A 13,787-nucleotide genomic window follows, 5' to 3' on the forward strand; every position below is an offset into this window, starting at 1 on the left:
AGCCTTCTGAAACATGGGAGTCAGATCGTCGTCTCTTCCCTCAACCTAAGATCCCCGCGAACACGGTCACAAACTACCACCTGATTCGAGACACTCCTGACACATTCTACATTTTCCGACATTGTTTCTCCACACCTTTCTGACCTTGCGGCATTTCACCTTTTTTTATTTATTTCGTTTGTTTTTTTAAGGGCGTTTCCGCGGAGCCCTCGGCACCGAGGGGCTCGGCCGCTCGTGGGGCCGCCCCCTCACGGGGGCCGCGCGCCGGCCTCGCGCCTGCGCCGTGCGGGCGGGGCCGCCCGCGAGCCGGGCGGCGGCGGCGCCATGGCGGGGCCGGCGGGGGCGGCGTGAGTTTGGGAAGGAGGGAGGGACGGAAGAGGGAGCCGGGAGGAAGAAGGAAGTGCGGGCGGCGGGACAGTGGGACAGAGGGACAGAGGTCTGTGTGTCAGCGAGGGGCACCCCGCGGGGTGGGTTGGGCCGGGCTCCCGGCTGCATTCCCGGCTCCGGGGCGCCAGCGGGAAGCTTCTCCCTCGCAGCAAATCGTGGCGTCCCCTGACAAAGGCGGGGAAGGGACGGTCGCGGTTCTCTCCAGGCAAGCGGGGTTGGCGCTTCCAGGCTGCTGAGCCTCCTCATTTTCCAGCCTCTCTCGTGTCTCCTGGAAGGATCCGCCGGTCCCTGCTGCTTTTCTCCCCCTTGTGACATTTAGCTCTGCTGTGGCTGCAGCCGAGGCCTTCCCGGCACCGATCGCCCCACAGAGCCGCAGCGATTGGCATCTGCCTGCTGGTAGAAGCCAGGAAGATTTTTAATTTACCTGCAATTAATTTTTTTTTTTAACTGCAATTTGATTTTTTAATTTTCTTGCAATGCCGTCTTCCTGATTTCTGTGTCATGATAATCTACAGTTCCCTTTCCCTTAAGCTGATCCATTCTTTATGTGTATATGTGCCTGTGATTTTGTTTTCCTCCATTTTTAGGAAATGTTGTCTTACCTGTTTTTGGAAATACTCTGTAATCACTTTGATTTTAAGTTCCTCCCCTTCACACCTTCCTGAATTCTCATCAAGAGGTTACATATGTGTAAAAAACCTTGTTTAACTCACCTTCATCAATTGTTTTCCTTTCTCTTCATTACTCTGTCAAAAAAGGAAAAACTGTATGTAATTTTTCTCCCCATAAATTACCACTGAACTGCTTTTTAATCATCTGAATGATGCTGTGTGAGGGCTTGTAGATTTTGTGGGTTGTGCTTTGCTGTGGTTTCTTTCCTGGTGTTGGTGATTGGGGAGGAGGGCACTCAATTCCCTGGATCTTTGCATCTTGCCATTCAAAGTTGATTTTAAGTTGTCCTTGTCCAGTCTTCTGGGGCCTCCCTCACCATCCAGGAACTAACAAAGATAACTGCCCAGAGAAGCTGTGGAATATTCATCCTCAGAGGTTTTCAGAATGCTCTTGGATATGGAGGGTCCCTGCCGTGAGCAGGATGTTGGATGAGGTTCCCTCCCACCTTAGTCACTGTACATAGCTTCTCTGAACCCTCCTTATTTTGTGCCTTATTTGGCCTCTGTAGAAATGGGGGAAAAGCAGATTTGTGCTGCTCCATGCCTTAAAGTGAGCTGTGGGGCTGGAAGAGGTGCTGAAGGAGGTTGCTTTCCTTCTGTTCATTGGGAAAGTAGGGTCCAGTGTCGTGGGCATCATACTTTTAGATCCCTCTCTCAGGTTGGTGAAATAAAACAGATCCTTTCTCTTCTGTTGGATGTAGGAGTGATGTGGGAACCAGCTGTTCTGCATGAAGGACAAGGAACAGACCACTTGATAAAGGGAAGAAACAAAACATCCCATTAAATGGAAGCCATGAAGATATCAAAGCGCTTCTTCGCTTTTGGGATTTTGACATGCATAGCTGTTTATGTTGCATATGTAAAATGGCACTTGGGCTCCAAACCGTTTGTGGGAGCCACAGAAGGAGTTGCTGAAAGCAGAGGAGATAAACTGACCCATCAGGCAGTGACCACAGACCTCTCTGTCTTTTATGGAATTATGTTTGACGCGGGAAGCACGGGAACTCGCATCCATATATTTAAATTTGCTCAGCAGCCAAGAGGTATGTCCTGCTCATTGCATGACAGATTAAGTCTTCCATAAATTGTGGAGGAGATTATTGATGACAGTTTTCTAGGGTCTACTTGAATATACATGCTTCAGGTCTTTCCAGAGAGCCGTCAGGAGGTATGAAATGATTCAGTAATGTGTATTTGGATGAAATTATGAAAATGTTCAACAAGGAGAAAATGCTGTAATGTCAGAATATGAAGTAAATAGCAGCTGTACTTTTAGAGTACTGTCTTGAAGAAAGGCAGTTTTTCATCACACTGGTGGAAGAGACAATTATAAATTCAAACTGCCTAATTTCCCCAAAATTTTAGGTTGTTTGGTGTCTCCAGTTCCTGGCAGTGAGCTGCTTCTCTCTACAGTGTCTGGTTTAGTGCATCCTTGGCTTCAGTGTTGGGTTTAAACTGCAAAACAAAGCAAAAATTGCGAATAGTTCTATTAAAATTGCTGTATGTTGCATCAGGACTGCTTTGGAGAACTGAGACAAAGTGTACAAGAAAGCTCCAGCTTTCCTCTGCAGTACTAAGCTCCATTTTTTGTATGTTGTCAGCTCCCCTTTGTGAAACTCTTGAAGATCAGAGCCTGTGTGGGTGCTGTTAGTGGGTGATTTAAAGGCTGTGTTGAGGATTAGCAGTGTGGTGTATGGTGGGATTGGCCCCTTAGGTTAAACAACAGTCCATGGATTTCCTTCTTTCCCTGTATCTCCAAGTTTTTGCTTCTTCCTTGCCTGCTTCATTTGAAACACAATTTCAGAATGTATCAATGGAGTGTAAGTGTTGCCTGGACTGCTGGTTTATACAAGGTACTGCAGTTTTCCAAAGTACTGAAGTCTGCATCCCTCTGCTGCCATTGAAAATAGGAGAAAAGCTTCCATTAGGTTTCACTGGAATCAAGTTTAGCCAGAGCAGGGTAGGCTGAAACAAGAAGTCTTTTTTGCAGGTGCAGTTTGAAAAGCTGCACATGGCAGGTGTAAGGCCTCAAAGAGAGCTTGCACCCATCTGGTGACTGATGTGCATAGTGGACAGCAGCACCTGACAACCAGTCATGGCTTTAAAAGTGCTTTTCTCAGGTTCTAATTCCACATCCAGGGCTGTATTTAAAGGTCAGGTGGCTGATAATAGTTCATTAGACAGAGGCTTCAATTGACTTCTATTAGCACATAATAATGGAATTTTTTAATGGTTTTCTTTTTCTGCATGCAAATTTATTTGTACCATTACTTATTTTGGAATACTGCTTTTGAACAGAGACTCCCAGATTAACCCATGAGACGTTTAAAGCACTGAAACCAGGTCTGTCTGCATATGCTGATGATGTTGAAAAGGTAATTTCAGTTACTTCTTTCCTGTCTCCCTTACCTTCTGGTTTGCAGGGATTTAGGGACTCCTAAGAGCCAGATGTAGACCCAGCTCATAGTGTTTTACGAAAGCCTTTGCTTTTTGAGAATTTGTCATACTGCCTTTTGAGCTTTTTGTAGCCAAAAAAATTGTGGCAGAGTTCTGTTTCCCTGTTTGAAATAGTGACTTTGTTTTGGACCAGTTGCTCAGTATTTCCCATTATATCCACTAGGCTTTATGCTGGTGAGATAGTGAGTCCTGCACCTTCTCTTGACCCCTTTTGATATTAATTTGTCTCTGTTTGACATTTACAGTGAATCATAGCTCTGATCACCCTTTTGATCCTTCAAAAGAGTTTTTAGCATGTCTTTTATTCTTTCCTCACAGAGTGGCCAGGGAATAAAAGAGCTCCTGGAGGTGGCAAAGAAGGAGGTTCCTATGGAGCTGTGGAAGTTTACTCCTCTGGTCCTGAAAGCCACAGCTGGCCTACGGTTGCTGCCAGGAGAGAAAGCTCAGAAGTTGCTGGAAAAGGTATTATCTCTTGGCTTTCCATTTGCTTTCCAAAAAAACATGCTCCTGTTAAAAATGCAGCACCCTGGGACATTCCTGCAAGCTAGGGTGTCCATCTCCTGCCTTTCCCATGTTATCTATGATACCAATTCCAACAAAGCAAATGGGGTTCCCTTCCCTACCCATGTCCATCCCTTGTTAATGGCATTTCTGAGCAGTCTTCAAGCTTGAAAACCCCTCACATCCATCCCTGTTTCTGCACCAAACTGCAGGGCCAGCACATAAAGGCTGCTGCTTGTTGGACTCTTGAACTTCAAACAAAGTGGTGAGCAGCAGTCAGGATCTGGCCTAAGCAGAGGAGTAGTAGTGTAAAACTGGGGTTTTAAAAAGCTTGAAAAAGTATTTCTCTGAATGTAGCTTTTATTTGAACTACAGGTGAAAGAGATTTTTCAGGCCTCGCCCTTCTTTGTAAGGGACAATTGCGTGTCGATAATGAATGGAACTGATGAAGGTAAGCAACTTTAGGGAGACTCTTTCTGCAGTCCTGGAAATTCCTCTGCACTGTGACAAGTCCCTGCCTGCTCTAGTGGGAACCCATAAGCAGCAGGTTTGACAGAAGCAGAGTTTTTAAGCAGCCACAGGCAGTGCCTGCCAAAAAAAATCTTGTGTACTGTTTTCCAATTTGAAGTCCTGAGCTCTGTCCTGATCTTGAAAGCTCTTAGTGTTGAGGAGTTCCTGTAGGATCATCAGAAAGCCACTGTGCAGTCAGCACTTTTGGAGAAATTTCTGAATATCTGCTTGTTGAAATGGTCTTCAACAATTGGGTTACCCCACTCTGCTCTTGACAATGCTTATCAGAGCTTTCTGGATGTACTTGATGATCATAATGTTAATTATAACTCATCTAACAAGTGGGAATGTGAGTTCAATCTGAAAAAAAAATGTTATATAGGGAAGAAAATACATGCTGAAGTAAGTTCATGTTGATCCAAAAATGTTGAGGACAGAATGTCAAAATTTTAAGTAACTGAGTGTTGAAATGTGTTTTAATCTGCTCAGAAACCAAGCTTCAAAATAGCTGAAGCTGTTCATGAGTTTCTGTTCTTGCTGCTTAATGGAGGAAATATATTCTTTTTCTTTTGTTTTAAAATCAGTAATAGCAGTGATAGCCTGGGTTCAGCTAAGGATTGAAGTAGGCCATGCTCTCTGGCATGCCTTGAGTTTTAACCACATGAATAAATATTTGAATTTGTTAACATAAGGTCACTGGTTCACCTAATTTATGGGGACCAGTTTCTAAAACAAGAAGAGGACAAAAACAGCATAGCTCACAAAATTGCTTAGAGGAAAGCAGGCAAAATTAGAACACTGAAAGATGAAAATTCTTAGTATTCATAAAGATAAGTGGAGTGCCTGACATCAAACAAAAGCCAACCGTGGATGTTTTCCTAGAAAATGAACAATGTGAGTTTCAGTCATCTTTTTGTCTTTTAGCTAAGGACTGAAGCCTTTGTGACTTCCTGCCTAGGTTTTTGACCTGTGAAATACAGAGTTCTCCAGGCATTTCATGCATGGGGTTTCTCTCCCAAATATCACATAAGCTCTGATAGAGAAGGTCATTGTCTTTGTTCAAATAGCCTAATCTTGAGTTTGTCAGCCATTGACAGTTCTGGAAACCTTCTAATATGGCTTGACTTACTTGTTGCTGCTGTTAGATAAAATTAAATGTTATGATCTAAGCATGTGTCTTCTGAATCTTTTCCTTATTAGGTATTTCAGCCTGGATCACAATAAATTTTTTAACAGGTATGTGTACATGAGCATGTGTATAAAGATATGACCAATGCTGTGAAATTCCTGCTCTTTTCTGCCCCTGTGTGGAATTTGCTCATTCATTGGGGTGGAATGGGAGAAAGAAGGCTCTGAGAATAAGTCAGCAGTTTGCTTTTGGCTTGGCCTATTTAAGTCATTAGGATTTTGTCCATTTACTTGATGGAGTGAGGAGTTTAATCCTTTTTCCTAGATGTTTAATGTAGCTTTTCTTTCAGTTCCCTCTAGGGTACCAGAGCATTTTATTCCTTTTTAGAGCCTGCTGTGACTCGGGCTAAATTTTTTGTATGAGTATTCTAGATGTGCTTGGCAGCTGCAGAGAGTAAAAGAAAGTGCTGTGGTACTTCCTTACAGATTTATAACACAGAAATGCCACGGGTGTTTACACTGCTGAGTGAGAAAAGGGTAGCTGAAGAGTAGAGAGAAAACTGAGCTGAAGACCTCTCTGACAATACATAAAGCACTCTGCCATCCAAGTGCTCTGATCAGCACACAGCATGTGGGGCAGTGTGCTCTGGAGCTTTTTGTGCTCCCAGGAAATACCAGAAAGGTCAGGGATCTTCAAACATCAGCTATCATGAGGTAGACTCAGGTACTTGGCACAAATTGTCCTTGTCAGAAGGGTGCATTTGAAGGATCTAACTGAAAAGAACTAGATCTAAATGAGACCAGAGGTCTTGGCTGGCAGCAGGAAGAATTCCAAGAGAGCTGAGTCTCTCAGGCCAGCTCTTTTCACTCTGTCATCCCTTTGGCCATAGGAATCTGCAAAATATTGCCAAGGGATCAGGGAGAGGTGGCCAAGACAACCACATTCCTCTGTGTTACAAAGTGGTTACCAGAGCAGAGTTTGCAAAAGGTCTTTGCATCCAAAGTGTTTAGGAAAGCAATAACTAAAGCTGCTGTGATTAGGGCAGGAACAGCCAGTGAAGAAGTAAGAGACTCTTGTCACTTTAAGATTTTCAGGTCTGATAAAGCCAAAATCAGTGCCCAGTAGAAAACAGTGTAATTTAGTGCTGTGTGAAAGCTGAGAGTAGAGTTAGATTGTTCTCTTTCCTTACCACTGTACTTCTGGTTTTGTTCCTAGCCAGTTTTTTTCCCAGTGCCCACCATGGCTTTCTCTGTTCTGTCACACATTTCAGGCAGGCTAGATGACCCACAGAGGAGAAGTGTAGGGATGCTGGATTTGGGTGGTGGATCAACACAGATCACCTTCCTTCCACGTACCAAGGTAACGTGAGCATGCACACTGTTGGGAAATGCTGCTGCAGGAATCTGTAACTGCTCAGGTTTCTTTCCCTTGGAAACAGAGCAAGAGTTTTGTCAGTGTGACGTGAAGCCACACTTGTGACTTGGTCATATGTGCCTTTTTATAGTCAGCCCCAGAGGCATTCACAACTCTTTGCCCATCCTCTTCATCCAGCTCCATGGGTCAGTGGTGCTTGTGGTGAGTCTGCCAGGGCTGCTTTATCTCGTGGAGGACACCATGTTCTGAATGTCTGAATCCTTGACTTTCAGTTTGCACAGCTTATAACAAAGAGCACAAAAACCAAGGCTCTTAATGAATTCAAGTCCAGCATATGGCCTGCACTGGGGTTTAAGAACACAGTGAGGTGCCTTCTCAATCCTTGTTTCTGATTGTCCTGAGTTCACTCAGTTGCAAATGAATGCCATTTTAGCTTCCTGGCATATTTACAGCTGTTCTCTGAAGCTCTGTGGTTCTGTTATTGTAAGGCTCTGGCCTGAGCAGAGATAGCACTCATAGTAAAGCTGCACAAAAGCAGAGGGAGTGTCCCAGGCTGGGCTAATCAAGACATTGCACTGTTTCAGCAGAATGACAAGGGATGTGAAGGGTCCAGGATGTGGAAATTCTGGAGATAGAGAAGGAGTTAAGATATGAGCAGCACTGTGGCCAGAGCTTTGCTCCCCACAAACACCCTACTGAGCTGATGCACTTGGGGAACAGGCTACCCTTTCATTCCTTCAGACCACAGGCTGATCCTTGCTCTGTTCCTTGGCAAGCACAAGGATGTGCTTTTCCTCTGGCTTGTGCAAGTTCACAGATGAATTCACTGGAGTAGGAAGTTAATGCGTGCCTGGCCTGCCTATTAGTTTGCACACAGTTCCTGTAGTAGGGATCATGTGAAGAGGCAGTTGCTGGAGCTCTGGACAAAAGCAGTTAAGAGCTGGAGTAAGGATTCCTTTTTAATGAAAGTAACTGTTTTATACAGCATATTGGTGTGGACACAAATATAACCAGTTTGAACCCTGTCATGTGAAGACACTCTTAGCTCCAGGTTTTGTGGCTGTCTTGTGCATCAGCAGTCAAATTGAAATCCTTGCAAATTCATCATTTCTCTCTGAATCATGCTAGGATTGTTTCACTTTTTTCCTAATGTGTTGGAAGATTACCTTGTTGATGTTTGCTGCTGGCTGGTAAACAACTAGAAACCTGCCAGTGACATCTTTTTCTCCCTCCAGGCAACTCTCCAGACATCACCATCTGGCCACACAACTTCATTTCAGATGTTTAACCACACCTACAAACTGTATTCATACAGGTTAGTTGTGGAAAAGAGGGCACAGTGCTCAGATGGAAGCTTTCTGTGAAGCCAGGGAGACTGAGGTGTTTTTCTGGAGTGGGGTCCTTGCAAATGAATACCATGAAGAAGCAGAGAAACTTGAGCCATGTGATTTTGGTGGATTAACCTTGGCTGCCCACCATGTGCCCACCAAGTCCTTCTATCACTTCCATTCTATTAACAGGACAGGGGAAGAAAATAGGACAAAAAGTTCATGGGTGAAGATAGCCAGGGAGGTCACCAGTTATTGTCATGGGTGAAACAGAGTTGACTTTAGTCTAATTTTTTAGTATTTAATTTATTGCCAATTAAACAGTAAGATAATGAGAAATAAGAACAAAATCAAAGATGCTTTCCCTCCACCTCTCCCTCCTTCCCAGGCTCAGCTTCACTTCCAACTTTTATACCTTCTGACCACTGAGCAGCACAGGAAGATGGAGAATGGGGGTTGCAGTCAGTTCATAATGCTTTGTCTCTGTTATTTCTTCTTCCTCACTGTCTTCTCTGCTCCCAGTGTTTTGGGCCAGCAGCTTCCTCCCACCCCTGTTTGCCGTGGGGTGTGGTTGGGCTCAGAAAATCAGTTCTATATGTAAGTGTCTGTGCTGCCTTTGAGGAGGGTAGGAGCACCCAGTGAGGTACTAGGGGTGGAGTTAGAGAAATGCCATTGCCAGTTCTCCAAGAACCAGATTACAACTGACAGCTATTGCCTGAGCTTTTTCAAAGATAAATTATCCTTCTGGATAAGGTAATATGAGAACAGGCTGTCACACTGTTCCACTCATGTGCATGAGCTGCTGACTTGAGCCACTTTAATTACCATGGCTGTCAAGAGGAGACTGGCATGTCCCAGCTAGGTTGTCAGTGGAGTATCAGAGGAAGGAAGGATGTCTGTTGCTCACAGAGGCTTTTCTCCCTTTGCAGTTACCTGGGACTTGGGCTGATGTCAGCAAGGCTTGCCATTTTGGGAGGAGTTGAGGGAAAACCCTGTAAGTTATGGGCAGTCTTCAGATCCTGGTTCTGAGCTCAGGGTGTGTAGTCCTGTGGTGGGGGGAGGAGCTGTGTATCCCCTTCCCACTGGGCTTGAGGTTCCTGAGTGGCATGTGGGCTCCTGTCACCATGGCTGGGTGCATTTGAGATGAATGCAGGAGGTGACACTGACAGCTCCCAGGAGACCTGGCTTCTTGCCAGCCCTAGGTTGGGGGTGGCATGGGACATCCAAACCGTGACTGGGCTGTGGAGGGACCTTGCTGAAGCTGCAGGACAGTATGGAGAAGGGCTGGGGATGAAGGATCTGAATTTACTCTTTATGTTTTTACCTAATGTGGCTTTGTTTTACTTCTGCAGTAGGAGAAGGGGAGGAATTGATCAGCCCTTGTTTACCACCTGGCTTCAAATCCGAATGGCAACACGCTGAGATAGTGTACAAAATTAAAGGACAGAAGGCAGGTATAGTGATTTATCACTCTTGCTATCTAGGTTAGCTGCTATTAGCACAGTAAATACACACTCATCCTCTTTCAAAGACACCAGACTCTGTTTACTGCTCTGTCTGGCTTCTCTTGATGTGCTGTCAAAGAGATCCTGCAGTTCCTTTGTCTTGTGCCATGATGTGTCTGTCCAGTCAGTAAAGCTGCTAGACATGATGCAGATGGAGTTGAGCAGCCCTTGAATAGGTCTTTCAAAACCCTTCTGCTTCAAATGATGTTGTTCATCTCTGATCTATCACATAGTCCCAACATGAGGATGGTAGGTGTCTGCCTCTAGAAGAAGATTCAGATTTCAGTTCTCTGTGAAGAGTTTTGCTATTTTGCAAAAAGGTGCCTGTTTCCTGGCAGATCCTAAATAAAGTCTATATATATATTTAACTCTCAGCCTGTAATATGATTTTTTTGTCTTCTTTCAGGTGAGCCTCTGTATGAGTCTTGTTCTAATAAAGTGGCAAAGATGCTCTACAAGAAAGTTCATAGAGCTGGGGAAGTGAAGGACCTGGACTTTTACATTTTCTCCTACTACTATGACTGTGCAGCAGAGGCTGGTCTCATAGGTATGTCTGCTTCTGAGTTAATTTCATTTTAAATGGCAAGTTATGGAAGCAGTGGGAACACTTACACACATCACAATGCTTTGCTAAGCTGTCATGGAAATTAGTCTGTTAACACTGCTGTGCAGCATTGACTTGATATTATTGTCTACAATATAGACAATATTATTGTCTATAATATAGAAGTTTCTTCTGTGAAAGAAGATATGGGCCTGTGAAATAGGACCTACAGCCTCTGATAATAGTTTTTAAACAGCTTGAATTTCAGAAATGGTTGTTACCCAATTAGCTCTACAGTCTGAAATAGAAAAAACTTCATGATGATAAACAAATTTCTTGAGCAGTAAAGCAGTAAAAATTATTTGGGCTGTGTGTTTGCTCCACTGACCTTTTGATGGAATGAAGATTTTCAGATATTTCCACATGCATTCAGAATGCATCACATCTCTTTTCCAGTGGTGTGCTTGTGTACAAAAGGCTGTCATACTCAATGGTAAAAAGCAGATAATGAGATCTCAAGTTAGTTTGGACAAACACACCTTCCATCTCAGCTACTCTCTTTTTACAAATAATTTCAGATTGAATGTGTTGCAGAGCACCACTGCCCTGTCAGATCTGGTCACAGGTGTTCACTGGACAGGGCAGTGGAGAAATGGGGATCAGGTGAGATGGTCTGTAAGCTCTGTTTCTGCAGGAAACAAGGCTAAAGGTTCCTTATAAACCAAGGCTTTTGAATCTATATTGAGAATCTTTTAAATGTTCTTTTACTTTAAAACCAGCCTGAATTTTGACATTGATTTCAGTGGCTCAAGGTTTAATTTCTAAACAACTTTTATGATTTGAGTCTACAATTGCCTTTATACAAAGACCGTAAAAAACTGTTTGTTTTTTTTTCTTTTAGATAAAGAAAAAGGAGGAAGCTTAACTGTCAGTGACTTTGAAATTGCAGCTAAATATGGTGAGTAAAATACAAACACACACTAGTAATTGTGTGTAAATTCATTCCAGGTGGCAAATGTGAGACACACTAAGAAGCCTGATGCTTTTAAGTAAATATTCAGTCCCTCTAAATAGCATCTAACCAACATTTCTGCTTATTTCTGAAAATCTCACCTATTTTTATATTCACTTCTGCTTTTGCAGTGGGTTTTATTTTGAGTTTTTCTTTTTCTTTTATATTGTTGGGCTTTTTTTAATTTGGTTTTGTCAACATTTGTTAAGTGCTGGTGCTCAAGAAAGATAACACACCTGTGGTTGCTCAGATATTCAAAGAATTGAAGTAGATTGAAGAAAGGCTCTTTTCCTGGAGAGATACAAGAAACTGCTGTTAGGGGAGAGACAGAATGTCTTGACTTCCTTACAAAGTTTATGTGCTTATCCTAATGTGTGTATGTCATTTCAGCCCCTTGTAACAGGTTCCATCACTGACAAGTGCTGTTTTGTGGATTCATTTGAGATGTTTCACAGTGGGGCTGTTGTTAGACCTGAGCCCACATGTGCATTCAGACACTGTTTTCTTTCTTCTCAGTTTGTAAGACCATGGAAATCAGCCCTGGAAACAACCCTTTTCTCTGCATGGACCTCACATACATCACCTTCCTGCTGCAGGAACTGGGCTTCCCAAAGAGCCAAAGCTTTAAGGTGAAGCTCAAAGAGGGTTTCTGGGGGGAGTGGGCAGGAGGGTGCCAAGGCAGGAGTCATCCTGCCAGGAGCTTGGTTCTTGATTTACCTTCTTGCTACAACACATGGTGGGTGCAGCAACACTCTCCCCGCAATGCTGGTAACTGTGTGTCATAATCTTCAGCACTGTATCAGCACTTGCATGCTTCAGATTCTCCCAAAAAAAAATGTGGTTTAACTTTTCTGCTTGTGTTTTTGGTTTTTTTTTTTTGTCCAGCTTGCCCGGAAAATTGACAATGTTGAAACGAGCTGGGCATTGGGAGCCACTTTCCATTACATTGACTCACTGAACAGACTGCAGTACTAGCACTCCTAGAAGGTGACTTTTTGGAATTTCCTTTTTTTGGAAGCCCAGCATGGGAGACCCTGTTGAAGGGTGTGCTTTTGGCTTCCAGAGTCCTTTGGAAGATCACCATGAACTACACTACTTTCCTCCCAGCCCCTGCCAAGCCCCCACCATCGCTAGCTCTTTTTTACAGTGCAGAGTGTAAAGGAAAAGCCTTGATTTGACAGCATGTGCCATCAGCTTAATGTAAAACTTGATCCTTTTGGAAGGAGAACCAGGACTCTGCAGGACATCTATGATCTCTATGAGAAAAACACACCTTTTTTGGAATATGCCTGTACTATGTGCTCACCGTGTGCTGAAGTTGCTGAACGGTCACTCCAGAAGGAACTCTTTACTGTCCTGATTTCAGGGTGTTTTTTTTCCTGTTTGTCAGCAGTTTTCAGTGATGATTTTTATTTTACTACTCCTGTGTTCGAAGGTAAACTTGTGTGTGTGCAAAAATGGTGCATTTACACATTATGCTGCTGACAGGCAGCAGCTTTGAAATGCAGCATGGAAGTCACAGCTCTGTGTTCCAGTTGCCAAAGGAGAAAAGCTCAGGAAGACTCTAGAACTGGATATAGGCTTGGAGGCATGAGTTGGAGCCTGTGTACCTGTAGGGTCAAAGCCTAATGTTGATTCCCTGGCTGTTGGGAGGTGGATGATGGAAGGCAACATCAGATTTGCTGAATGAGCAAGGCCTGGAAGCTGGGTACAAGGATAATGATGGATTTGACACTTCTAGAGCTGATCAGAGGAAGATAGAGCAACAAGATGCAGCCACAAAAATAAACCCTGAGCATGGCTTACTGGACATTGCAGACTTTTGTGCCCTGGCAAGGTTGATGCAGGGCTGGGGATTAATGCATTTGCATGGTATTTTGGGTGAGTTTTCCTGCAGACACATCTGTGCTACATGGATGTATTGTGATCGCAATGAGCCAGGGCAGGGTAGCCGATGTGCTCCACTCCTACAGTGCCTGGTATGCAGGCAGGGAGTGATCACAGGGGCAGGAGGAGATATGCTGTGTTATTTGTAATCTAACTGTGAATTTGTGATGTATTTAATGAATGTATAGAGAAGGCCCAAGTGGTCTTTTGGGGGTGCAGAAGAGTCCAGCTTCCCCGAGAGCCCTGACTCATGGGCTCAGGGCAGCAGTACATGACACAGTGACCTGCTGTGTGGGGACACTTGAACCTCGCGGTGCCGACAATAAACCCCCAATTTGAAATCAGAACGTGGTGGTGAGGAGCCTTTTACCGCCAGAGCCCGCACGGGGGTGGGATGGAAGTCACTCCGCCATCCAAGCGCTCCGGTGCCGCCCCAGCCCCTCAGCCCCTGCGGTCCCCAGTGGCCCTCCCGGTGCCCCTCG

General features: G+C 44.2%; 1 protein-coding gene across 2 annotated transcripts; it reads left to right on the forward strand.

Annotated features, from left to right (window-relative positions):
• Nucleotides 1–228: 228 nt before the first annotated feature.
• ENTPD6 (ectonucleoside triphosphate diphosphohydrolase 6) lies at nt 229–13,652 on the forward strand. 2 transcript variants are annotated; one of them, XM_071419735.1, is made up of 14 exons: nt 229–347; nt 1,760–2,101; nt 3,357–3,433; nt 3,834–3,977; nt 4,392–4,467; nt 5,727–5,762; nt 6,926–7,014; nt 8,265–8,344; nt 9,287–9,351; nt 9,710–9,811; nt 10,269–10,409; nt 11,308–11,364; nt 11,935–12,047; nt 12,304–13,652. In XM_071419735.1, the coding sequence occupies exons 2-14, from the start codon at nt 1,843–1,845 to the stop codon at nt 12,391–12,393; spliced, it is 1,329 nt and encodes a 442-aa protein (XP_071275836.1). In that variant the 5' UTR covers nt 229–347; nt 1,760–1,842; the 3' UTR covers nt 12,394–13,652. The 2 variants fall into 2 exon arrangements, with proteins under 2 accessions (XP_071275836.1, XP_071275913.1); XM_071419812.1 differs by having other exon boundaries at nt 284–436.
• Nucleotides 13,653–13,787: the final 135 nt, after the last annotated feature.

The sequence above is a fragment of the Agelaius tricolor genome, unplaced genomic scaffold, assembly GCF_023055355.1.
Source record: "Agelaius tricolor isolate 1412-34295 unplaced genomic scaffold, bAgeTri1.0.p SCAF_1, whole genome shotgun sequence".
NCBI lineage: Eukaryota > Metazoa > Chordata > Aves > Passeriformes > Icteridae > Agelaius > Agelaius tricolor.